This window comes from Aspergillus saccharolyticus, assembly GCF_003184585.1.
Source record: "Aspergillus saccharolyticus JOP 1030-1 unplaced genomic scaffold BP01scaffold_9, whole genome shotgun sequence".
Classification (NCBI taxonomy): Eukaryota; Fungi; Ascomycota; class Eurotiomycetes; order Eurotiales; family Aspergillaceae; genus Aspergillus; species Aspergillus saccharolyticus.
Window position 1 is genome coordinate 23,917 of NW_020290619.1, and position 24,831 is coordinate 48,747.

The window sequence follows — 24,831 nt, forward strand, 5'->3', positions numbered from 1 at the left end:
TCTCCTCTCTATCTTCCGCCAGTCCCCCGTCCCAAAAAGCCGCATTTAGTATAATTTATGGCGCTGTTTACCACCCCCCACCGACAGTCAGAATGTGAAAACCAAGGAGGAACAATAGAATGATTGGCAGAGGGAAGAGAGAGAGAGAGACACTCACCTTCAAGAACAGGGAACCAATGAACCCCAGGGCCGAGGCAGCCACGAGAATGGCAAAGACGTTGCGGATGGCGAGGGTCACCTCGGCGATGACTTGGGTTTGCAGCGCCGGGCTTAGGGTTTGGAACAACGTGCTCTGTCGGCCAGTCGTCAAATCCTGCACTTCGGCGCGGGAATACGCGGGGAGAAGGTCGTGCAGCTTGTTGGCCCCGATATTCTGATACAAGGATGCGGCGACACTGAGGAGAACAATTTGACCCATCATTTGACCTGTCCATGTCCGGCACAATTCTCGGGTCAGTAAGCTGTCTCTTGCTTTTGCGCGGAACCGTGGTTACGACCAACAACGTACCAATTGCCATGAAGCCGACGGCATTGTTCATGTCTGCGAGGGGGATCAGGGCCTGCACCACGGCGAATCCCGCGGTCACATATGAACCCACCCCGGCGCCAATTACCGCGGTGTACCCATAGATTCGGGAGGTCGAAGTCTTTGCGTCGATGGTCACTAAGGGACAAAAAGAAGTTGGTGGATCAGCATGTGGACGGAAATGAGGGTTGGGAGGCCGACAAATGGTCAACTTACGCATCAGCGATGACCCGATAAGAATCATAGCATTTCCAAAGACATACCACGGCATGTAATAGCCGAACTTCGGCATGAGTGCGCCGTTGACAATGCCGAAGAAGACGATGAGACAAACAAAGGGCAGGAGGCGAACCCCGGCCATCAAGGGCCCGTCGGAGCGGGTGAATTGGAAGATCAACGGGGTGTAATACAAGGTGATCATCATGGCGCCCGAGGCGACGAAAATCGCATACTGCAGGATGTTGATCTCCATGCGCTTCATCAGGTGGATGGGATACAGCCGGTTCTCGGCGGGGACCAGCGGATGGAGCCAGGTGACGAGGATGAAGACGACGAGCAGCACCCCCGTCACCGTCCACAGCGCGATCTCGGAGCCGTCCTGGAAGGCGAAGGTGACCCCGCCAAACGTGATGGCCATGGTCAGCGAGGCGGCGCCCCCGAGAAAAATGACGATGGCCACCCAGTCCTGGGTCCGGAGCTTCTGCATAAACGGCATGTCGACGGGGTTGATGTTGGGAAGGCAGAGAATCAGGGCCGGGGCGACGAGCGCGGCCACGACGAGGTTGATATAGAACGCCCACCGCCAGGTCGCGCTGCTCTGCGCGAATGCGCCGCCGATGATGGGACCTAAAACGCTCCCCAGACCCCACATGGCGACGACCCCGGACAGGTACAGGGGGCGCTCGTTCTTGGAGGTAGTCATGGAGATGTAGGTCAAGGCACCACTATAGCAACCGCAGCCCGCCACCCCCTGGATGACTCGTCCCACGATCAAGGCGTTCATATTGGGAGCCGCCCCGCAGAGCGCGCTGCCCACTTCGAAGCCGGTGACACACGACAAGAACAGCCATTTGGCATTGAAGATCCCGTAGGCTTTGCCCAGTGGAAGGATGGCGATCGTTCCCAGCGCGATGGCCACCCCGATCCAGGGCAACTTATCAATCTCCCCCAAGGTCACAACAATGGACGGTTGAATATCGGCGACCTACTGAGAGTCAATATGGACCGCACCGAATCGCCAGGATTATTTTGGGGGGGTGGTCTCACAATGGTTCCGTCAAGGGAGTAGAAAAGGACGGTGGAAATGAGAGAAGCGTACGCCAGCACCCACTACCCAAGTAGAACCACAGATCAGTTCTGTTCTGGTTATTGATCACTGGCACTGGGCATCCACCATACCTTGATTCCATGGACATTTCGGACCGGGGCCAGAGGCTCTTCTTCGGGTTGTCTCCCAGCTTCAAGGACGGAGGACGCGCTGTTGGAAAAGTCCTCCTTGCTAGAGACATCCTGGGCCTGCGGCATTGCTTCGGATTTGATTGTGGCCATTGTCTTCAGATTGCAGACTGCAGAGTTGGATTGAGTCTAGTTGGTCGCAGAGTTTATCCCAGCGGGGGATCAACCGTGGACCGTGGACCGTCTTGTGAAGCTGACATTTAAGGATGAAGGGAAGAGAGGGCTTTGTGGCAGGGTCAGCATTGCAAAGAGGGAGCTGGCCTGGATACTGGTAAGCATGAGCAGTACTGTTGGTATTACTGTAGGTGTACTTTGTTCAACTGGAAGCGCCGAACGCGAATAGTTGCCTTATGCCCTCAATTCTTCAAGCAGCCACTCAGCTGGATTGTGAACCCTGATTTTTTTTTCTTTCTTTTTCTTTTTCTTTTTCACTCCTCCATCTATTTTCATTTATTTCCATTTCACTCCTTTCCTTCCCTCCGAAAGTTCCTCCTCACTAACTACAGAGTAAGCGAAGGGTCGGAAGACGGCCGTGCAGCCCTAATCAGCCCGCTTCGCGGAAAGTTGCCCAAACTGCAGACGATCAGTTATCTTGCATGCCACCTACGGGACTTACCTGCACTACGTATAGTTAAATGCGCAGAGCTTAGCGTATCCGGCAGGTCCCTGCCAATCAATCCACTAGCTACTGTAAAAGAACAGGCGCAGGTTTCCCCGCACGCGCGCCCGCGCAAAGTTGCCTCCGCTGTGTTTGCAACTTGCGAGGCTGTCTGTCATACCGTACAATCCCGAAGAGCTTAGGCTTATCGCCCATAGTTGCCTAAAGTTGCGGACCTACAGGGATGGTGCAGCAAACTACAAGATACGGAACTTAATAGTTGTCATTGATTAAGTACCAGGGTAGATATTTATTTCCTTTTTTTTTTTTTTTATCTTCAGCAGGATCGGAGCTGTTACTAAAGAAAACCTACTCTCGCCTCCTGCAATTTAGGGTTACCCACAGACATTGAACTTGAATCCGAGAGATACCTAGTAAGTGAATACTACAGTAGTGCACGATCCTGAAACTAGTAGTATAGTATAGTATAGTACTCGCCACTTCCGCGAGAAGTTGCCCAAATTAGGGACGGTATACTGACACTATCCCTGGTGGGAATGTACGATTAATGCAAAACCAGACACCAAAAAGAAGCAAGAATTGCTCCCATTATCCTTCAGTCGAGCTGCCGGAATCATATCATGTTGAGATACTGTAGATGGACTTTAGCATGCAGGCAGGTAACGAGCGATACTTGACGAGTCTGATGAAGAAATTTGATTTGTGCGCTGTTGCCAGCAGGACGTGCATGCATACCTGGCTAGTGCTGGCAAGAAGAATTCTACTGTAAATAGCAACTACCTAGCGTATCGCTACATTCAGTCACATAATCAAAAGCTGTGATCCATCTCTATACTTGTATAGTCTAAGCTTCAGACCAGACTTCATGGTCAATGATACGTCGTGGGCAACGCATTATTATAACCAAAAACGTTCTTGGGATCCCACTGCTTCTTCAACGCCGCCAGCCGCGGCAATTTGTTCCGCCCGTAGATCTGTTCTAGCGTCTCGTCGCCATGGGCGTAATTCACGTAGATCGAGAGGTCCGGGTAGCCTGAGGTCTGGACCCAACTCTGACGGAGCCGCAGAGCCAGCTGATCTCCGGCTTGCTGCGTCTCGTTGCTCGCGCCCTCATTCGGGATGATTCCTACCTGACTAACAACGAGAATGGCAGGCAAATTAACTCCATAGTCTGGATTTGAAAGCGGGAAATTTGGGGAAACTTACATGAAGCCAATCGCGTCTCGCCAGGGATAGGCGGTGGCATCGTCCGGCACGGCGACGGTGGCTTGATTCGGAAAGGTCTCGATGTTGATGTAGGTGGACGGAGCATCGGGGTACCCGGCGTAGAACTCTGCCATCTGGTCGAAGGTCTCCTGGAAGGTGGTTGCGGTGAGGGTGCGCAGGTTCACGGTGTAGAAGTTCCGGTTGGCCCCCTTTTGGCACAGGGCGTCGTTGAAGCCGGCGCCCCCGGCGGTAGCGAGCAGTTTGTTCCACGGCACGTAAGTCAGGGTCGACGAGGCGGGGTGAAGCGCGAGGATCGGAGCCAGGAACTGACGGGCCTCGGCCTCGGGACCGATATAAATCCAGTTCGCGTGCACCTGGGGCTGTGTGGGGAGACGGTAAGGAATGGTTAGTGGTGGGACAAATGCAGACCCAGCCACGCAAGCTAAGCAAGGAGAGGGAACAGGGGTGGTACCTCCTGAGTGGTGGTGTTATAGTTCACCAGCGTGATGGCGGCCACGTGGGCTGGCATGCGTCCGCTCCACGTGGCCAAGTACCGGAAGTACGCCTCGGTATGGTTGAGAGGGAAGATGAAGTCGGCATTCATGATCATGCCGTTGTTGTGGTCCGACATCCGGTGCAGCTTGTAGGTGGCGGACGTGATGACTCCCAGGTTGGCCCCGGCACCTCGAAGACCCCAGAAGAGATCGGAATTCTCGGTGGCAGAGACCTGGACCAGTCTTCCGTCCGCTGTGACCATCCGAGCAGAGACCAGTCCGTCACTTACCAGGCCAAAATAGCCCATGTACCGTCCGACTCCCGCGCCCACGGTCAGACCCACGTATCCCGGACAAGAGCCGGAGCCGCTTTCTGTCCCATCAGGAGTCAGTCGCCCTCCTCTGGTCAGAGCAACGAGCAGGGTTGGCAGTTTCTAACGTACGAATCATGAATCCGGCCGCAGCGAGCGGTTCCAACAAGTCACCAATGGTGGTGGAGCCGCCGATGGTGACGGTTTCGGCGATCGAGTCAATCTGGTAGGAATTGAGCTGGCCAAGGTCGATGGCCAGTCCTTGATCCAGCTCCCCCAACGTGACTGTGAATCCGTGACGGCCGCCAGTGGTCAGGAAAGAGATATTCGCAGAGGTAGCCAGTTTGATCTGCAACCGTAGCGGTCAGCATGACTGACTGTTTCTGGAGGGGAGCGAGGGCTTTCATACGGCGGTGGCCACGTCCTGCTCGGTAGCCGGACTGACAGCAGCAAAATAGCTGGGAGCCGCCCAGGTGGTCCAGCGTTCGGTGGCATTCTCGAAGTAGGCATCTTCGGGTAGAGAGACCACCGTGCCGTGCGACCACAAATTGGTTGTATTTGCGAGGAGAGTCGAAAAGTCAATGGGGGCTTTAGGAGCGGCATAGGTGACCGACAGCAGCCCTATCCAGGGCCAAACCATACGCAACATAATGATGATCTGAAAACCGTCTATTGGAAGGTGCAGGAATGAGATTTCTTTTGCGCGCCTCTGGTCCGTTCCCATCTCGACGGCTTTCTCCCTACGGGTCCTTTTTATAGCCTACAGACGACCCTATCTCGAATCACTTGAATCCGCATCCAGGTTGAGTCTCTTCGGCCCCCAAATCAAAGCTGTGCGCATCCGTATCAGCCGGTTTATCTCGTATTTCCACAAAGCCCCTTGGAATCATTTCGAAAGCCAATTGGGATTCCTCGGATGGTTCGCAGAAGGCTAGAGACTCGCTCAGAGAGGAATCCTTCGGAGGCCTGTTCCACTCTGACTGCTACTTTGCGGGCCTGAAGGCTGAAAGGATTCTCTCGTCTGACACTGCGTGAGTGTAAGAGCTAGCAATAGCGGAAGAGTGTTGTTTTGTTCATGGACTATCACTTGTGCTTAGTGGTTGATAGTACCGATAGGAAGTGTGGCTGATATGGGCGGCCCATTGCATGATATTGCATGGTGTCACTGTCATGTGGCGGGTCATATAGGGCTTATGAATATATGAACCTAATTACTAGCGTAACTACCAAATTAACAACTACTAGGGACCAGTAATTAGCTTAACGTACTCTGCATATCTCCGAGAGTAATAACCCGTTCGTACGCTTGGAGTAACTAGCGAACTAAATCATCGACCTATCCACCGGCCACCCTGCATGCATGCATGGATGCATGCATGCGCAGTGACGAGCGAAACACTCTCAACTCCGCAGTCCGTCGGCCGTTTCCACACATCCTCCTTGATTATTTAATAAGCTCTTGACCTAGAACTCGTTTCCCTGTTGATAGTTTTTTGACAGGGTTGTCTACTCACTACTACTACTACCACTACTACTACCACCACCACCATCCCACCCACCATGGCAGTCACATTTGACATCACTCCCGAATGCGAAGCGAGCAAGCTCCATTTCCTCTATCGACAATTCTTCCTTGCCGCCCCGGTGGTCAGCCGGAAGGAAGTCGACCTGACGGGTCAAGTGGCGATTGTGACGGGGGCAACGGTAGGGCTGGGTTTGGAGACCGCGCGGCAGCTGCTGGATCTGAACTGCCAGGTGATCCTGGCGGTGCGCGACCTCGGACGGGGGGAGCAGGCGCGACGCAATCTCCTGCAGGGACGGTCGCCGACGGAGGCGACGGAGCAGGTCAGCGTGTGGGCGCTGGACCTGGATTCGTACGAGTCGATCCAGGGGTTTGCGGCGCGCACGCAGACGCTGCCGCACCTGGACATCGCGGTGCTCAACGCGGGGGTGTACAAGGTGGACGAGCAATTCCACGCGACGACGCACTTCGAGGAAGGGGTGCAGATCAACTACCTGGCCAACGTGCTGCTGCTGACGCTGCTGCTGCCGGTGTTGTATGCCAAACGCCGCGCCCCCGACCGTCCCGGCCGGCTGGTGCTGGTGAACTCGGACACGGCGGCGTGGAGCGTCTTCCGGGAGGGGCGCGGGGGCAGGGGGCCGCTGCTGCCGGCCTTCCAGCGCCCGATGCAGCCCGCCTGGAACATGCAGGAGCGCTACGGGGTGTCGAAGCTGCTGGGCCAGTTCTTCCTGGTGGAGTTGACCAAGCGCGTGGCCGCCTCCGCCGTCACCGTCACCAGCGCCAACTGCGGCATGTGCTACGGCTCGTCCATCGGCCGTGACGGGGTCGGTCGTCTCGAGGGCTACGTCTGGGCCGTCGTCTCGCGGATCTTGGGTCGTTCGTGCGCGGTCGGCGCCCGCACCTTCGTCCACGCCGCCACCCGCTTCGGCCCGGAGATCCACGGCCAGTACCTCGAGGACGCCCGCTTGCGGCCCCTGGCCCCCATCATCTACCGGCCGGAGGGCGTGAAGATTGCGGGCGTGCTGTGGGAGGAAACAATGGAGGAACTCTCGTTTGCGGGGGTGCGGGAGATTGTGGAGGAAATGTCGAAGCTCAAATAGTACAACTTAGTTACTGACAAGATCCATTGAAACTGATAGTTGCTGTACGGCCTAAGCCTGAGTTTTCGTTCAATTGGAGCACTACCAGTAGTTTGATGAATTTCCCTCGAGACAGATGATATAGTCAACCCTTATATCCGTTTCTTGTTATTGTCTCCATTCCCCCTGCCACCACCACCACCACTCCGACGATTATACTCCGGATAACTCGCCTGATATCTAACCCCCAGACAAGAGTCAGCAAAGCGCCAGACCAGACCAGAGAGATATGAATGTACCCCAACAAACCCTCCGCAACCCAATAAGCCAAGACATACGCCACCGCGCGAAGAATCCAGATCGGCACCCAGAAGGGCAGACAGGGGACGGTGGCGCTGTTCATCCCAAACAAGATAATCTGGAAGGGGGAGGGGGCGATGCCCTGTCGCTGGCAGTCGCGCAGGTAGCCCACGAAGTTGCGCAAGAAGTTCTCGTCGAAGCTGTGGTCCAGGTCCTGGGGATCGGCCCAGACCCGGAAGATGACGTCTTCTTGGCTGGTTGCGTGGACGAAGAATCGATGTCTGTTGGGGATGGTGGATGAGCAGTCGTATTCGAGAAGAAAAGAAGAAGTCAAACTCACCGCGTCCCCGCCGGAACCTCGACAGTCCCATCCGCTTTCGTCACGATGTGTTCGGTTTCATTCTTGTAGATGCCGAGGACGCCTTGTTGCACTTGAAAGTATTCGGTTTGGCGGAGATGGATGTGACTAGAGGTTAAGAAGAATACGCATCGCATCAACACACACGACGACGACAACATCAAGGAAAAAAAGGAGGAGGGGGGGCGAAGGGAAGGGAAAGGAAGGGAATTCACAGCTGCGGCCCTGAAAGCCCCTTTCGGGCTATCGGATTGTCAATGTAATGCGTCTCTTGCACCACCCATCGATTCCCTTCTTGCAAAAACTCGAACCGGGCGGCCTCGTTCGCCGCCAGGATGGTGGGTTCATGGGAGGTATCCGTCCGGACGAGCGGACGCGGCGAGAGCCAGAGTTGCCAGCTTCGAGCCATGATGTTGGGCCTTGTCGTCGATCCAATTCCAGTATCCAGTCGGTAGTCAGTATACACACCTTCTTCGTAGGAGTGATTGCGTCGGCGGTGATCCTTTCTTATCTCCTTTTTTTTCCTCCTGATGAATCGCGGAGACTGCGCGGAGATAGCCTGTAGTGAGCAATCAAACCGAGGGGGCGTGCTGCAGGGAGAATGGTACGACTCCGGAGACATGCCACCTTGCGCCGCACTCTTCCTGTCAGCATGCGTCTGCTTGTACGGAGTACTCATAGGTCATCTCGCGTCAGGATAGATGAACCAAAAGTTACTAGCACTATGGGGGAGGGGCGGGACTGCTACTGTAGTAACTAAAATCTGACCGCAAAAAGTTGCTGATTGACCGTGACCGATGCTTGCATGCAGTGGCGTTGCAGCTTACTCCCTAGTCTGGATCGTATTGTACTCCACACTGCCTTTCGTTATGAGTGGGTCTCACCCTATCTTATGGAAGGGGCGGAAGTGTGAAGAATTCTTATCTACAATACACTCTGCAGTTCAAACTGGCTTCGGATCGGGTTTTGGCTCGTGGTCTGAGCTTCGGCCGTATGTCTGACAACCCGTGTGACCAATGATACTCGGGGATGTCCGATCCACAATCCTGCAGGTGAGACTTGCAGTAAGTAGTACGGAGTATATTGCTGGACAAATCAAAAAAAAAAAAAAAAAAAAAAGGATCTAATCTGGTAAAAAACATTTCCATTCCCAGAGCAGCACAACAGTAATCATGCTTTCTACTAACTACTGTTCCCAGTCTCCATGATAGTTCCCCAACACTTCAACCACCCCCCAATCAAAATGTCGGGTCATATCAGACCGTTTCCACCTCATCCTTCCAGATCAATCCTTCTGGCACAGACTTCCACTGACCAGCCTCATCCAACATGGGCTGGACCGTCTCCCACTCTTCCCGCACCCGTTGGGCCTTCTCCCCACTCCTCGGGGTAATAGTCACGGGAAAGGGCTTAGGCATCGCCATCAGGCCCTCCACCAGCGCATCCTGGTCGGGGACGACCTCCCGCTGGGTGACTGGGTCGACCACTCGCTGGAAGTCGAACGCCCACAGCAGGCGCGAGATAGCGAGATACATCGACCGGTCCGCGATGTGCATTCCTTGGCAGCGGCGACGGCCAGCCCCGAAGACGAAGTGATCGCGCTGGCGGACATTGGCATTGGTGGCCGCCTCCGCCGAGGTCTGGTGGTCCTCGATAAAGCGCATCGGGTCAAAGCGGCGAGGGTTGGGATACCGGTCGGGATCGGAGTGCAGCGCCCTGTGGATGGTGAGTTGGTGAGTGAGTGAATAAGTAAATCTGGCTGCACCACGAGGCGAACAGTCGTAGACCTACCACACATTCACAATCACCGTTGCCCCCTTGGGGATCCGATATCCCATATAGGTATCCTCCTGCGTGGTCGCGTGCGGAACCCCTAACAGAAAGCCGGGCATCCAGCGGAGGGTCTCCTTCGCACAGGCGCGAATGTAGGGCAAATCCGGCACGTCGTTGAGATCAGGCAGTCGGTCGCCGCAGACTCGATCCAACTCCGCCTGGGCAGCCCGTGCCACCTCGGGGTAAATCACCAGCGCCTGCACGAAGCCCACCAAAATGCTGGCCGTCGTCTCCGAGCCCGCCTGCAGCAGCGCCCCGCTGATGTAGGCCGCCATGTCGTCAGAGAACCCCTCGGTTTGTTGTAGGCGGACCAGGTCGACGCAAAAACAGGGCTAGAGGAGATGAATTCTCCATAGTTGGTACAAGGCGGTTGGTTGCGACATGGAATCTGGTTAGATGGGGACATACCTTGGCTGTGCCATCCTGGAGTCTCCGTTTGGCATCCAGATAGTGATCTCGGAACAACTGACGCTCCTGGCGGTGCACCGCCCTCGCTTCCTGGACCACCGGCAGCATGAAATCCGGCAGGGATCGGAGAATGGGAAACAAATCGAGTAAGACCGCGGTCTGGGTGGAAAGGTCGAGGATTAGCTTAACAACAAGATCTATCGGGTGGACGGTCTGCGATCATATGAGAGACATGCCTTGGACGTGATAATCTCGGAGTTCCGATCGAAGGTCTACAGACGTAATCAGCGAGCGTGCTTCTCCCACGTTCGGGATCCATTGAGAAAGACTACATCAAAGGCTTGCTTGAACTTCGGGTCTTCGATCGTGGTGGTGCGAAACCCAAAGGCCATCTGCGTCGTCAACGAGCCGGAATAGCGGCGGATGTGATCGACGAAGTGCGCCGGGGTCTCCAGCATGCTCTTCAGCATGGCCCGGTTTTCCAGGTCTTGGTAGGGGACATAGGTGCGCGCCGCTGCAACGTTGAGGATGCGATGCGCCAGCTGTCGAATCGATTTCCACGTCGCGCCATCCTCCTGCCAGGAGAGATTCATGAGCCACACACCGGGGCAGGAGAATCACACGCACACAACACCCACCATGAACAGCACTCGCAACCCACCGCTCAGCACGTCTTGGGCCACATAGCTATCGGGCCGAGAGGAGTAGATGGCCCCGCGTCGGTCGAGGAGATCCTTGACTGCTTGCGCCGAGTTGAGCACAATCATCGTGCGTGTCCCGAGCACGAGAGAGTAGATGGGACCGTATTCGCGACTCCATTTCTCAAACTGAAGGTGTCTCTTCTCGGAAGAGATTTGATGCAGGTTGCCCAAGATCGGGAGTGTTGGTGGTCCAGGGGGCAACGCTTTAGCTCGTCGGCCGATTTTACTCAGTCTCCAGACCCCGCTGAGAAACACCGCAAAGACAACAGTGTACAGAGTCTTGCTGAGATCGAGATAGGTATTCACACTCATGGTGTAGTAGCCCGATGCTGTGATGGTCAGTGAACTCGGTCTGAATGAAGCACCAGATATGATCAATTGTAGAGAGAGGTGGTAGATGGATGGATTCTGCTACGTGAGGTTATCTGCGGAACGAGCAAAGAACCACCGAGGTGGGAGGTGAGCAGCAGCCGCCGTCAAAAGGATGAAAAAAAAAAAATGAAATAAAAAATAGACAGACTGTAATGCAAGTCCTCAGAAATGGTCTAGTCTAGAAGAAACCAAAAGCAAAATAACGGGCATGGGTGGTGAGATTCTGAGTAAGAGCCCAAAGTCCCCCCCGCTCAGGCCCAGCTTAGGGTTGCATGAAACTCATCCCCCCCTTCCGAGCTCCCATGATAAGGCAATTCAAAAGGCATTTTCATTCATATTCAAGAAAACTTTGATCCCAGCTTTGGTACCTGTTCTCCGTGATAAACTGTCAAACTTATTCCCTTCTCTCGGATCTACACCATGTCACGAACCCAGAAATTCGCACTTGTCACCGGGTAATCAACCTCTGATCTATTCCTTGCCCATCCATTCCAATGCTCACTGACTCCCATATAGATGCGGCCAGGGTGGAATTGGCGAAGCGCTGGTGACCGAGTATGCTCGCCGCGGCATTCATCCCATTGCCACCGTTCTGCCCAGCGAGTCGAGCCAGCATCTGTCCGCGAATGGCATCACCTTCTTCCCCCTCGATGTGACAGTCGAGGAGTCAGTGGTGGAGCTCAAAGCCCGCATTCAGGAGCTCACGGGCGGATACCTCGACATCCTGGTGAATTGCGCGTACGTGAACCACCAGCGGGGTGCCAGCAGGGCTGACTGACGGACTGACCGGTGAACTCACGGCCAGGGGGATTGCGTATACGATGACGGCGATTGACACAGACGTGGGTGCCGTACAACGCATGTTCGATGTGAACCTCTTTGGCCCGATGCGCATGGTGCACCACTTTCACGACCTCATTATACCAGCAAAGGGCACGATCGTCAACATTGGCTCCATTGGTGGCGTTGTTCCGTACTTGTATGGAGGTACGAAAGGCCCTGGGTTGTAGCGGCCCCTGTTGTGTTCTGTTTTGCAGTGTCGATCCATTCACTCACCACGCGAGAGAGAGGAGCAGCATCGTACAATGCCACTAAAGCTGGTCTTCATCACTGGTCCAATACACTGCGTGTCGAAATGGCCCCCTTCGAGTAAGTCAGCAAGCCCCTGGGCCCTTCGCTTAGATGGACTCCTTCATTGATCGACCGTTTCGGCTACTCCCAGCGTCCGAGTCATCACAGTATGTTTCTTTTCTCAGTCTCCACCTTTCCACTTGGTCAGGTCAAGTCTTATTTAGTATACACCTAGGTTATTTCCGGTGAGGTATATACCAACATCCTGAAAAACGACGCCCATCGCCAACTCCCCGAAGGTGAAAATTCCTCATATCTTTCTCCTTGGGAAGGCAGGACTAACAGGAAGACCGGACCGCAGGCTCCTACTACAGTCCCCTGGCGGAAGAATTCCGCCAGCACGTCACCAGGACCCCGTCCGGGGCGACGGATCGGTTCCAGTATGCCTCCAAGGTGGTTGGGGAGAGTCTACGCTCCAATCCGTCCGCCTGGTTCTGGACGGGCAGTTCGACCGGGTTAATCCGTTGTTTGGATACTTTCGCCTGGCGAACGATTTGGGTAAGCCCAGCCAGCCCTCATTCCTTTTCTCTGATCTTGCCAGCAGCGGCGGCTGATTGATATCCTTCAGGATTGGATGTTTTGGCGGATGTTTAACCTGGGAAAGTTGCATCGATCTCACGCCGCGCTGGACAAGAAGCAGGTTTAGTTCTAGCGTAGCCTTGGCTTTCCATGTCGAGTGATGGAATTACAGTATGGAGGGGTACCAGCTCACCTCAAAAGGAGGTCAGGATTAGTGCGAGGGGGGTAGAATGTCTGACTTCCTGGAATAGTAACAGCTTCTCTAAACCCCTTAGGGCTTTTCAGTCACATATGCTTAAAGACAACCCTTTCAAGGCTTATCTTATATGAGAAATATTACAGTTCTTTCAAGCTGGATTTCTTCCATTAGGGATTATTACTAACTAGGAAATACCTTGGATTACTATTATTCGTCCTATTCAGGGGGTAGTTGCGATAAACATAAATTGAAAAATAACTATATAAAAGTCAGGAACTTTTCAACAACTTAAGTACTTTCAAATCCTTAGACCCCCGCAGAGGATCATCACATGTTTCCACTGCTCTATACCCCTCACCCTAAATTCTGACCCCTCGGAGGAGCTGGTCGCCTGAATGACGCAAATATCTCTCGGACTTGACCGGGACCCGCTGAAACACAGTGAAGCGGCTCTGGACGGGTAAGTAAAGAGGGGTTAGGGTTGAGGGGGGGAGTGGGGGCGGAGGCGGAGGAGGGATCCCCGCCCTGCGTAGTTTATTGACAGCTGATTATCTCTTATCGACGCAGGTGGAATTTGACAACTTACGCTAGACGCTAGTATACGCTCTCCGACATATCACTAGTGGAAGCAGCTAACGAGTGCCAAGCACTTCTAGCCGTATCTATGAAGAATACTTAGTTTAGTGAATCAATTCGAAATATATTCGGAGATACTATATACTTCTAAATTGTAGAGTTTCTATCTATAATACTACAAGTAACGCCAAACAAGACTATTTTGCTGTAGCGTTATAATACTATGATTAGAATCGGAGAAATATACAGTATCTGACCAGGGAGGGTTTAATATATATATCACAGTAAGTATGGATAGCGATAGCCTACCAGTACCAGATAAAGGAGGACTCCGTATGATACTCGATTCAAATGATTTGGTCTGGGTGCCCTCCTTGCATCACGGCTCTAACCCTACACTACACTAATTCATGACTCCCTGTACTACTATAGCACGTCAGCCCAAAATGGGCATTATTGCCAACAAATCTAACTTGCAAACCGGTGAATACTTCAGTCAAGTAAAACTGATCAAGTAAGCTTTAATCTGACAGGAAGCGGCTCCAAGTTCCAGAAAAGAACGACCCCAGTCTAACGACCCTCATAATCCTTCGCCAAAGTCCCCAAATACCCCTCCAACTGCTTCCCACCGGCAAACACCGGGTTGACATCCAACAAGATAAACAACATCCGGCCGGGCAGCGTCCCATTGCCGGTGACGTTGATCCACTTGTGCGCCGTGGCGCGGTTGACGCACGTATCGCCGGGACGCATGAGCCGTTCCTCGCCCGAGTCCAAGACCAGCTTGAAGACGCCCTCGATCACCACCCCGTAGTCGAGGCTGACGGCGCGATGGAGGGGGGACTCGACTCCCGGTGCGAAGTCGATGAGTCGGGCCACCGTGCCGTTATGCACGTGGATGCCTGGCTGTTTTTTTTTCCCATGTGAGGAGCAAGGAAGAGGGATGGGGCGATGGAGTAGTAGTAGTTTCTCACCTCATTTTCGCGGGCGTACTTGATGTCCACATCATCGTTGAGTTCCACGGGACTCTGGTTGGTCGAGTAGATGATGTTACCGATGGCTTGCTGCTCGCCCAGAACCCGGTGGTGAGCCCCGTTGTCGGTGGCCAGGAAGACGGATTGGCCTTGCTCGTCGTGGCCGGTGATGTGTCGCACAACGCGGCTCAGTCCGGTGACTGGGAAGTCCGCGGTCACGTAGCCTACGCCTCCCGGGTAGGTCTTATCAGAAAAGAAGGTCTTATCGGTGCTCATGATGATAGGATCGAAATTGATTGTGATAGAGAAGTTCTTGCTGTGGGTTGTGGTTGAGGAGATTCTGGCAGATGGAGGTACAGATTGTCGGCAAACGGCTTCAGCGTCTATTATATACCTTTTCCCGGGACTCCGTGCAGTACATGCCACTGTAAACTAAGTACTAGATTATCTCGCAGCTTGATGCTTCCTCGTTACGAGCGTTACTAGCCTTTGTCTCCGAGGGCTTCTCCAATACTGCTCTCTCCATGTCGGAACCAGACGGAAAGAAAAACAAAAAAAAAAGGATTGTAGATCAGTCTATCACGATGCATATACGGAGGAGCCGAGAGGGGGAATATGCTGGATTTCCCACCAACAGGCGGAGCTGAGGTCGTCGCGGAGCCGCTTATCTATATCTGACATGCAGCTGGAACGGTCTATCTGCAGCTCACTGCAGCGAAATTGCGACTAGGACGTGCATGGTGAAGAAGCTACGGCGGAGTAGCGGATGAGGCCGCAGCTTTTAGTGCTTACTCAGGATCCAATATCGCTGTCTGCAACGTTCCAGCAGAAGTTATTCATAGATCTGCACGGGAAAAAGGGAACACACAACAACAGGCCTAAGGTCTGCACAGTCAAATATCTGATTGATAGATCCATCAGGATCATGCAGACTACACTACCTTAGCGCGAAGCCGTCAAAGTTGTCCCGCCATCCACTATCAAGTCGCTTCCAGTGATGTAGCTCGAACGGGGGCTGCACAGAAAGATCACCGCGTCGGCCACTTCCTCGGTCTGGGCAATGCGTCCCATCGGAACCGCCGCCTTGATGAAATCGGCCAGTCCGTCCACCCCCGCCACAGCCTCCTGGACCATCGGGGTATCCACCCATGATGGACACACGCAATTCACCCGGATGCCATACTCCACATTGTCCAGAGCTAGAAAACGCATGTCAGCGCGGTTCCAGGCCAAATGGTGAAAACACGCGAAGGGATGCTGGCGATAACTCACCTGCGTTCTTGCTCAACCCCAGAACCGCATGCTTGGATGCCGTGTAGGGTAGGACGCCTGGTGCGGCAACCTTGGAAGAAGCAGAGCCCAGATTGACAATAGCCCCGCGCGTTTCGCCGCGCAGGATCGCCGACGATAAGGAATTAGTGATGGGCGTCTGGCCGCGCATCACGGCCGAGACCTCGCGAGTAACAAGAAACGTGCCGATGGTGTTCACCTCGATGAAGCGCTTGATGTCGGCCAACGAGAGGCTGACGATGTCAGTACCTTGTTGCACGCCAATCTACACACGAAACACAATCAGTCAACTCAATCTCGCAGAAGAGGAAAGTTTCAACAGTGGGTGGCTCCAAACCCCAGCGGAATTGACACAATAGTCGATGCGGCCGAACGTCTGCACCGCCTTATCAACGGCACGCTTGACCGATTCCTCCTGCGTGATATCGATCTGGATGGCTTCGGCGCGGAATTTGGGGTTGGAGGCCATTGAAACGCACTGAGCGCCCACGGTCTCGGCGGCGGACACATCTAGATCCGCAACAATCACGCCAGCTGCGCCTTCTTTGGCGAAAAGTAGAGCACAGGCCTTGCCTATTCCACTTCCTATCGCAATGGTCAGCATTGGGTTTGAAGGAATTCATCAGATAGCTTCTAAGTGCGCTTACCCCCGCCAACAACGAGTGCGTAGCCAGTGGTCTCCATGCTGCCAGAATGAGCGTGCAAGTGGGGTTGTTTCAAGAGGTGTACGGTTGAGGAAAATCTCTCGCCACGGGGGTGTTCACAGGGTCAATTTATGTCTCCAACTGGGCTGCTATTTGTCTGATAAGCTTATGGGTGTACTTTTGCTACTCCAACGGGAAGATGCCTGATGTGATTGCCTCCTGCCCTCCGATATGAGACAAAGTAATTGATAATGATTATGCGGAATGCTGATGACCGCGAAGAGGGATCACTACCCTGGCACGAGTGTAGTCTCGCCGGACTGAATGTCCTATTCGCTGGCGCGTAATTGACCTCCATCTACTGCAGCGTCGTGAAGTATATAAAGCAGGGACGAGACGAGGATAGGAGAGCTGTAGTGACCGGATACTCTCCTCTCTTTTTCTTTCTTTCATCATCATCTTCTGAGACTCGATACCATGTCTGATTCTGAGCCTGTCATGGTGGGCTTTCCCACCACCCCCAGTACTATGACAGATCCTATTCCCGACGGGACTGAAGCCCAAGACCGTCAGCCCTGTGATGGTGACGATAATGCCATGGAGTCTCTCCAGGCCGACCCCCCATGTATCATCGGAATGGGTATGGGGTCTAAAAATTTCCACTCGATGGTTCATAACACTAATGCCGTGGTCAACAGCGTGCCGCCTTCCGGGAGACATCCGCTCCCCCTCTGATCTGTGGGACTTCCTTGTCGAAGAGAAGTCCGGCCAAGGCCCTGTGCCTGCCGAGCGATATAACATCAAAGGATATTACCATCCAGATGGACATCGCAGTGGCGGCATGGACGTGCCTGGCGGGTACTTTATCAACGAGGACGTCCGCCAGTTCGAGAATAGCTTCTTCGGTATCAACAACCTAGAGGCAACTTATATGGATCCGCAGCAACGGAAGTTGCTGGAGGTAGTATACGAGTGCCTCGAAAGTGCCGGCACCAGCATGAAGAGTATCTCTGGATCGAATACTGGTGTGTTCGTCGGCAATTTCTCAGTCGACTACCAGCCGATGCAGACACGGGATCCAGATTACCTACACCGGTATACGTCCACCGGTTCCGGTGCTACCATCATGTCGAATCGTATCAGCCATGTGTTCAATCTTCATGGGCCAAGCTTCACGCTGGATACGGCATGCTCCTCATCGGTCTATGCGCTGCACCAGGCTTTGACGGCGATGAAGATAGGAGACTGCGACAGCTGTATCGTGGCCAGTGCCAACTTGATCATGTCGCCCGAATTGCACATTGGCGCGGCAAAAGGTGGGGTGCTGTCCCCTACAGGCACTTGCCACACCTTCGATGCTTCGGCCGATGGCTATGGCCGTGCAGAGGGAGTAAACGCCATCTACATCAAGCGTCTATCGGCTGCTCTCAGAGATGGTAACCCAGTGCGAGCAGTCATCCGGGGGAGTGCAATCAATGCGTAAGTAGTCGTACCGTCCACAGAGCCCGACAACACAGGATAGCTGATGAAAGGTCCCCCCCCCAGCAATGGAAAAACTCCCGGCATTTCGTTGCCCAGCCGTGAGCTTCAGGAGACGGTAATGCGGAAGGCATACCAGAATGCGGGCCTTGATTTTGCCAGCACAGACTATGTCGAGTGTCATGGCACCGGTACGCCTGTTGGTGATCCCATTGAGGTTGATGCGGTGGGACGTTGCTTCTCCCCACGTCCGGCAGTTCAACTACTAATCGGATCTGTAAGACTCCCTGCGACCGAATTCTGACTGCGAGATATATTGTCTGACTGATTTGAACATAGGTCAAAACCAACGTGGGACATAGCGAAGCTGCGAGTGGCCTGACGTCAATCCTGAAAGTTGCCATGGCATTTGAGAACGCCAAAATCCCACCATCGCGAGGCGTGGTCAAGTTAAACCCTAAGCGTGAGCATCCCCATCGGCTTCCAGTATGACCGCACGAAGCTGACTCCCCCGGATTGCCATGTGCTATAGTCATCCTAGAGGAACGAAACCTCAAAATTGCAACCAAGGTGGAGGAGTGGCCACGGGCACTACGCCGCGCCAGTGTCAATTCTTTCGGCTACGGAGGCGCCAATGCCCACGTTATTCTGGAGTCCATCCAGAGTTACCTGGGGGACAATTATCGGGAACAGATCAAAAGCATTTCGGGCCCATCAGTGTCCGAGACTCCGCAGCTGCTTGTGTTACCTGTGTCTGCGGCTTCGATTTCGTCTCTGGAAGCGCGTATGAAGCATGTAGCCCAGGCTGTTGCACAGAACCCGGGTCCAGAAGCACTTGCAAATCTGGCATACACTCTTACCAAGGGTAGAGACCACCTACAGTTCCGCAGCTTCCACATCGCCAGCGCGGATGGTAAACTGGACCCTGGTGAAGACGCCGGGACCCCCGGCAGGACAGACAAGGGGTATCCTTTCGGCTTTGTTTTCACTGGCCAAGGCGCACAGTATGCCGGCATGGCAAAAGAGCTTTTGCTCCAAAGTGAGCATTTCCGGGCTACGATCCGTGGTCTGGATCGGGTGCTCCAACGACTACCGGTTCCGTACGCCCCAAACTGGACCATTGAGCAGACTTTGCTCAATGACAACCCTCAAACAAGCGATATCAACAAAGTTACCCACAGCCAACCTATCTGCACCGCTATCCAGATAGGAATCGTCGAGCTGCTGCGCAGTTGGGACGTGCAGCCCGCGGCCGTTGTGGGCCACTCGTCCGGAGAAATTGCCGCAGCTTACGCAGCAGGACTGCTGTCTTCCACCCAGGCTATTCTGGTCGCGTACTATCGTGGATATGCCGTCGGAAAGTTGCAGACAAAAGGATCGATGATGGCCGCCGGCATAGGAGCCGAGGCGGCTAAACAGATGATCAAAAGTCAGGGGTTGGAGGCCCAGGTCCAAGTTGCCTGTGTTAACGCACCAGAGAGCGTAACCCTCAGCGGCTCTTCTGAGTCAATTGATGCCATTTATGAGGAGCTTCAGGCCCAGAAGAAGTTCGCCCGCAAGCTAGACACGGGAGGACGGGCTTATCACTCTCATATGATGAAGGAGGTCGGTCCCCTTTATGAAGAACTCCTCGCCGATTTGCTCACCCTCCCGGGTGACGATAAGCAGGAGGCTCCTTCTGGTGGTTCTGAGGTGAAAATGTATTCATCTGTCGGTCATGAACCGACACAACTGCGCGTCTTAGATCGCAATAGCACCAGGACAACCAACCTGGCGGCCTACTGGCGGGAAAACCTGGAGCAACCGGTTCAATTCAGCTCCGCACTGGCGACATTGGCTGCCGGAGGAAAGCGACACTTGATAGAGATTGGCCCTCATTCGACGCTGAAAGGACCGATACAGCAAATCCGGGCAGCGATGGGATTTGATCAGAATTCACTTCCTTATTCTGCTACGCTGGTACGGAAAGTCAATGCCGACTTGAGTCTGAAGCGGTTGGCTGGCACTTTGTATGCCGCTGGCCATGCTCTCAACTGGGATAAAATTGATGGCCTGCCGCGGTCTGGCTTGGAGGCCGTGCATTCACTTCCGCCTTACCAGTGGGACTATTCGAATGGTCTTCGCTGGAGTGAACCTCGTGCCAGCGTCGAAATTCGGAACAGAAAGCATTTGCGTCACGAACTTTTGGGGACGCTGGCTCTCACCGGAAACAACATCGACTTTACCTGGCGCAACTTACTGCGACCGAGTGAGATGCCGTGGATTCAAGATCATATGCTCGAGGGACAAGTGGTCTTCCCTGCAACGGGATACATTGCCACGGCCATTGAGGCTGTCTCCCGTATTACTGGAGTCAAAGATAGGTCCAACAAGTCTGACGTAGCCTTCCACATCCGCAACATGAACATCAGCGCTGCTCTTGTGGTTCCCGAAGAGAATGACCCGGCGGCCAAGGATCTTGAGCTTCATACCACTATGTCTCTGCGCAAGTCATCGACAGCAAACACATCCTCTTATTGGTATGATTTCTCTATCACATCCTGGGCTGCAGGGCAGACCACAGTTCACTGCACCGGAAGCATCCGTTTGACGGAACCCAGGACTGGGGCCGGGAAGGGCAGCGTGACTGTCAAAGATGACGAAGGGTTTGAGGCTTGGGCAATGGCGCGGTGGTACTCGAAATGGCGACAGGAAGGCCTTTGCTTCGGCCCGCAGTTTCAGTCTCTGACAAGCCTCCGAACCGACAGCGCACGCACTCGGAACGAGGCCATCAGTGTTACTCATTTGGATCCCCCGGCCACTGAAAACAAAGAGGAATATCCTGTGCACCCGATCACACTCGACGCTTGTATCCAGGCGGCGATTTTGGGAGGCACAGCAGGACGGCTGTCCTCGCTGAAGGCATATCTCCCCGTGTTCATCGCAGATTGTCGAATTCAACCACCGCAGGAACCCCTCCCTGGCAGCGAGGTCGAAATCCACGCACGCTCGGTCGAAACGGGTTTCAATAGCCGAAAGGTTGACAGCACGTTGTGGGATGCCCGCGGCGCGCCGATCGTTGAATTCACCGACGTGCGCATGTCGCTATACACCGGCAAAGGTGGATCTCAGACCCAGCCTGAGAGCAATTCGCCTCTGGATCTATACCTGCAGCGTCAGCCCACATTGCGGGTGCATTGGAAGCCCGACATGCTGCGACTACCGTCGAACGCTGACAGCCAGCTCCGACGCTATATCACCAGCTTTGTCGACCGTCAGGCGCCAGACATCCAGGACGACGAGAGTCTGGGCATCATCGGTGCTCTAATCGATCTGGTCGGACATAAGTTCCCACGTATGCGCGTCTTGGAGCTCGGTGGTGATCGGCTCGGATATAAAGCTCAACAATGGTTGCAAATCCTAGACAAAGATACCGCGTTCGCGCGGTGTCGATCGTGGCATACCGGGTCTGTCGACGAAGACGGATGCCTCACAATTGAAGACAACAGTGATGGACCTTTCGAGGTCCTCATCCTTCCAGGCGTGGGTTCCAACTCTCCTCCAAATCATAAATCTACATTGTGGCTGACTGCTATTATTTGAATTATTTAGCTTACCAGTTCTAAACAGCAATGGATCCAAGCTGCCGAACCAGTTTTGTCGACACTGTCCGACCAGGGAGTGATCATCACGAGAAGTTCGGACGAGGCGGTGGAAGCATTGGCGAAGGCAGGATTCACCCTGTTCGATGTTGGAAAGCAAATTCTGTTTGCTACGCGGCCACCTCCGACAAGCAATCTCAAGGGCCGTAATGGATTCATCGTGGTAAGTCTGGGATGGTTCGCCCTCTTAGCTGATGATGATGATGTACTGATAGTCTGTCAGATTCCGCAAAACCCGGCCCCAGCAGTGACTAGCTTCGCCAACAGCCTATCTGAGTTCCTCACGACCAAGGCTACCCTTAGTGTCGTGAAGATTGTCCCCATCGACCAAATCCAGACTGTCGGGCTCACCGCAAAGGATATCTGCGTGTCGTTGTTGGAAGCCACGCGTGAATACCTGGCCACAATGAGCCCGCAGCAGATGGACTGGTTGCGTGTCATAACTGATGTGGCAACCGATCTCCTATGGGTAACCGGGGCGAACATGCTCAGCAGTCACCCCGACCCCAATCTTACCCTAGCCAACGGTCTGTCGCGCGCGTTGATGCTCGAACAGCCGGCTCTACGGTACTCTGTCCTCGACATTGGATCTTTCCAGTCGCTGGAGTCCCTTGATCACGTTGAGCGGGCCTGTGAGAACGTCGTGCAGGCCCTAGTCACCCGGCAGACTGCCGACGATTGTGAATTCATTCAAGTCGATGGCCTTCTTTACGTCAGCCGCTTTGGGCCAGACTTTGGAGTCAACGCGGCATTCCGGCGGCGACTAGACCCGGAAGCTCCGATGGAGAAGGAGACTTTGGAAGCTGCCAAGCCAGCACAGCTCTCTATTAGCCGGGCGGGCGTGATGGACACAATGCATTTCCAACAGCTGACGCCCCAGACCACTCCTCCTGCCGCGGGCTACGTCGATATCGCCGTCAAAGCTGTCGGCTTGAATGCCAAGGACGTATACGCCATCAATGGTCGTGTTGACACCCGGGATAAGACGACAGCTCTTGACTTTGCGGGTGTCATCACTGCAGTTGGGCCCGATGTGCGACACCTCAAGGTCGGGGATCGCGCTGTGGCATGGATGCCTAGTCACTTCCGAACAACCGAGCGTGTGCCCGCAGGAGCCGTCCACCGGCTACTCAACCACGAGGAATTCACTGTAGTTCCCACGCTATTGACCGTCTATGGCACGGCCTTATACGCATTGCATGATCGCGCGCATATCCGTGCGGGTGAATCCATTTTGATTCATGCCGGCTCCGGGGGGGTGGGCATTGCGGCCATCACGCTGGCCCAACAGCTCGGTGTCATCGTTTATACCACAGTGGGCTCGCCTGCGAAGCGGGACTACCTCATTCGCGAGTTGGGAGTGCCAGCCTCTCATATCTTTAATTCGCGAGACGGGTCGTTCGTCCCCGCCATCATGGAAGCCACTGGAGGCCGTGGAGTTGATGTTGTGCTTAATTCCTTGGTAGGAGATCTCATGCACGAGAGTTGGGACTGTCTCGCTGAGTTCGGTCGCTTTGTCGAAATCGGCAAGCGGGAGCTTCTCGACGCTGGCAAATTGGATATGCGCGTTTTCCTCCGCAATGTCACCTTCACAGCCTTCGATTTGTCGGAACTCTTCTACGCCCGAGACGCATGGAACCGATCCATCTGGGATCGTCTCATGGCAGAAACGATGACGTTGTATCGTGAAGGGAAGATCCAGCCCCCTCCATTGAAAGTCTTTGATATCACCGAGGTCGCGCAAGCATACCGTTTCTTTGCGAATAAAGACCGTGTCGGTAAGGTGGTCATTTCGATGGAAAATGATAAAGCTCGCGTTCCGGTAAGCAAATGCAGACAGAGCCACTGAACAAAAACACCATTCAAGCAGATTCACTAATGCACGGTTCAGGTCATGCCCACTCTGTACCGGACCACGTTCGATTCCGACAAGGTCTATCTTCTCATTGGCTGTCTAGGGGGGTTGGGTCGCAGTCTGAGTCGCTGGATGATGACGCGAGGAGCGCGCCATTTTGTCTTCCTCGGTCGCTCCGGCTTGGACCGAAGCAGTGCTCAGCAGCTGGTTTCACGTCTCGAAGGGGCCGGGGCGCAGGTGACCGTGGTGCGAGGAGACGTCAGCAAATTTGCCGACGTCCAAGCCGCAGTGGCCGCTTGTGCAGCTCTGGGACGTCCCATCGGCGGCGTGGTGCAGGCGGCCATGGGCCTGCACGAGGCTCTTTTCACGCGCATGCCCAACGAGGCCTGGCATACCGGTATCGAGCCGAAATGGCAAGGCACCTGGAACTTGCATAATGCTTTGGAAGGCCACGACGACCAGCTTGATTTCTTCCTTCTCACCTCTTCGGTATCCGGCACCGTTGGTACGGCTACGGAGAGCAACTACTGCTCTGCCAATGGCTTCCTCGATGCCTTTGCCCGTTGGCGTCGCTCGCAAGGCAAGTGTGCCGTCGCCGTCGGACTGGGCATGATCTCCGAGGTGGGATATTTGCATGAGAACCCCGACATCGAGGCACTCCTCCTGCGCAAGGGCATTCAGCCGCTCAATGAGGAGGAATTCCTGCAGGTGCTCGACCTTGCCCTTGAGAGCGAGGCGGCGCATAAGGTGGATGAAGCCCATATGCTCACCGGGCTGGAACCGGCGGGCGTCCGCGAACTCAGCGCGCGCGGGTTTGATGTGACGAGTCATGGAGTGTTGGTCGAAGCGCGCGCGGGCATTCTCTCGGCTGCGCTGTTGGCGGAGCAAGAGGTGCGCGCTGGGGGCTCGGGCGAGGCTCGGGGAGCCGATCACCAAGCGGTGACTTCGGCAGCCCCTTGGTTCAAAGAGCTTCCGCCAACCATGACGGGGACGTTTGCGTCCGAGGCAGATGCCGAGAGCCTGCTGGTTGCCATCGTCCGGCTTTTGAAAAAGCGGTTCGCCAATCTGATTCTGATGCCCTTGGATCAGATTGACGATCAGAAGCCTTTGCCTGAATTCGGGGTAGACAGCATGATTGCTTCGGAGTTCCGGACATGGTTCTGGACGGTTTTCCGGGTCGATATCCCATTCCTTGATATCATGAGTGTGAGGAAGAACTTGAGTCTGCTCGCTCAGTTTGTGGAAACAAAGCTATCACAGAACTGAGCGACAGAACATTAGCATGCTGGATGTTGAGCTGGGATGAATCACATTATTAAGAATGGGAGTGGAGGGGAAG

At 54.4% G+C, this 24,831-nt stretch overlaps 9 protein-coding genes across 9 annotated transcripts; 3 read left to right on the forward strand and 6 right to left on the reverse strand.

Moving 5' to 3' along the window:
* Positions 1 to 45: 45 nt before the first annotated feature.
* Positions 46 to 2,074, reverse strand: BP01DRAFT_372618 (MFS general substrate transporter; the record flags this gene model as incomplete). Its single annotated transcript, XM_025576741.1, has 6 exons — positions 46 to 63; positions 158 to 426; positions 509 to 664; positions 743 to 1,730; positions 1,793 to 1,855; positions 1,925 to 2,074. 6 exons carry the CDS (start codon positions 2,072 to 2,074, stop codon positions 46 to 48), a joined length of 1,644 nt encoding a protein of 547 aa, XP_025432695.1.
* A 1,395-nt stretch (positions 2,075 to 3,469) lies between these two features.
* On the reverse strand, positions 3,470 to 5,260 carry BP01DRAFT_372619 (FAD-binding oxidoreductase; the record flags this gene model as incomplete). Its single annotated transcript, XM_025576742.1, has 5 exons — positions 3,470 to 3,734; positions 3,807 to 4,186; positions 4,279 to 4,673; positions 4,744 to 4,960; positions 5,021 to 5,260. 5 exons carry the CDS (start codon positions 5,258 to 5,260, stop codon positions 3,470 to 3,472), a joined length of 1,497 nt encoding a protein of 498 aa, XP_025432696.1.
* Positions 5,261 to 5,951: 691 nt separating this feature from the next.
* BP01DRAFT_355107 (NAD(P)-binding protein) lies at positions 5,952 to 7,278 on the forward strand. Its single transcript, XM_025574611.1, has one exon. The coding sequence runs from the start codon at positions 6,172 to 6,174 to the stop codon at positions 7,231 to 7,233; it is 1,062 nt and encodes a 353-aa protein (XP_025432697.1). The 5' UTR covers positions 5,952 to 6,171; the 3' UTR covers positions 7,234 to 7,278.
* An 86-nt stretch (positions 7,279 to 7,364) lies between these two features.
* BP01DRAFT_422128 (cupin domain-containing protein) lies at positions 7,365 to 8,329 on the reverse strand (the record flags this gene model as incomplete). The annotated part of the gene is made up of 4 exons (XM_025579550.1): positions 8,086 to 8,329; positions 7,853 to 7,978; positions 7,512 to 7,793; positions 7,365 to 7,452 (listed from the first exon to the last, which is right to left on the reverse strand). The coding sequence occupies exons 1-4, from the start codon at positions 8,277 to 8,279 to the stop codon at positions 7,365 to 7,367; spliced, it is 690 nt and encodes a 229-aa protein (XP_025432698.1). The 5' UTR covers positions 8,280 to 8,329.
* A 720-nt stretch (positions 8,330 to 9,049) lies between these two features.
* On the reverse strand, positions 9,050 to 11,237 carry BP01DRAFT_390396 (cytochrome P450). The gene is made up of 6 exons (XM_025577998.1): positions 10,750 to 11,237; positions 10,444 to 10,686; positions 10,348 to 10,383; positions 10,112 to 10,270; positions 9,662 to 10,035; positions 9,050 to 9,586 (listed from the first exon to the last, which is right to left on the reverse strand). Exons 1-6 carry the CDS (start codon positions 11,122 to 11,124, stop codon positions 9,127 to 9,129), a joined length of 1,647 nt encoding a protein of 548 aa, XP_025432699.1. The 5' UTR covers positions 11,125 to 11,237; the 3' UTR covers positions 9,050 to 9,126.
* A 276-nt stretch (positions 11,238 to 11,513) lies between these two features.
* Positions 11,514 to 13,117, forward strand: BP01DRAFT_414681 (SDR family oxidoreductase). The gene is made up of 8 exons (XM_025579072.1): positions 11,514 to 11,639; positions 11,701 to 11,922; positions 11,990 to 12,171; positions 12,261 to 12,333; positions 12,407 to 12,422; positions 12,491 to 12,554; positions 12,617 to 12,813; positions 12,884 to 13,117. Exons 1-8 carry the CDS (start codon positions 11,605 to 11,607, stop codon positions 12,959 to 12,961), a joined length of 867 nt encoding a protein of 288 aa, XP_025432700.1. The 5' UTR covers positions 11,514 to 11,604; the 3' UTR covers positions 12,962 to 13,117.
* Positions 13,118 to 14,179: 1,062 nt separating this feature from the next.
* On the reverse strand, positions 14,180 to 14,859 carry BP01DRAFT_422131 (cupin domain-containing protein; the record flags this gene model as incomplete). Its single annotated transcript, XM_025579551.1, has 2 exons — positions 14,180 to 14,515; positions 14,584 to 14,859. 2 exons carry the CDS (start codon positions 14,857 to 14,859, stop codon positions 14,180 to 14,182), a joined length of 612 nt encoding a protein of 203 aa, XP_025432701.1.
* A 433-nt stretch (positions 14,860 to 15,292) lies between these two features.
* BP01DRAFT_355110 (SDR family NAD(P)-dependent oxidoreductase) lies at positions 15,293 to 16,621 on the reverse strand. The gene is made up of 4 exons (XM_025574612.1): positions 16,521 to 16,621; positions 16,211 to 16,458; positions 15,856 to 16,138; positions 15,293 to 15,782 (listed from the first exon to the last, which is right to left on the reverse strand). Exons 1-4 carry the CDS (start codon positions 16,555 to 16,557, stop codon positions 15,526 to 15,528), a joined length of 825 nt encoding a protein of 274 aa, XP_025432702.1. The 5' UTR covers positions 16,558 to 16,621; the 3' UTR covers positions 15,293 to 15,525.
* A 578-nt stretch (positions 16,622 to 17,199) lies between these two features.
* On the forward strand, positions 17,200 to 24,758 carry BP01DRAFT_372625 (type I polyketide synthase; the record flags this gene model as incomplete). Its single annotated transcript, XM_025576743.1, has 7 exons — positions 17,200 to 17,996; positions 18,063 to 18,273; positions 18,336 to 18,459; positions 18,529 to 21,518; positions 21,588 to 21,800; positions 21,861 to 23,459; positions 23,529 to 24,758. The coding sequence occupies 7 exons, from the start codon at positions 17,200 to 17,202 to the stop codon at positions 24,756 to 24,758; spliced, it is 7,164 nt and encodes a 2,387-aa protein (XP_025432703.1).
* Between the last annotated feature and the right edge of the window lie 73 nt (positions 24,759 to 24,831).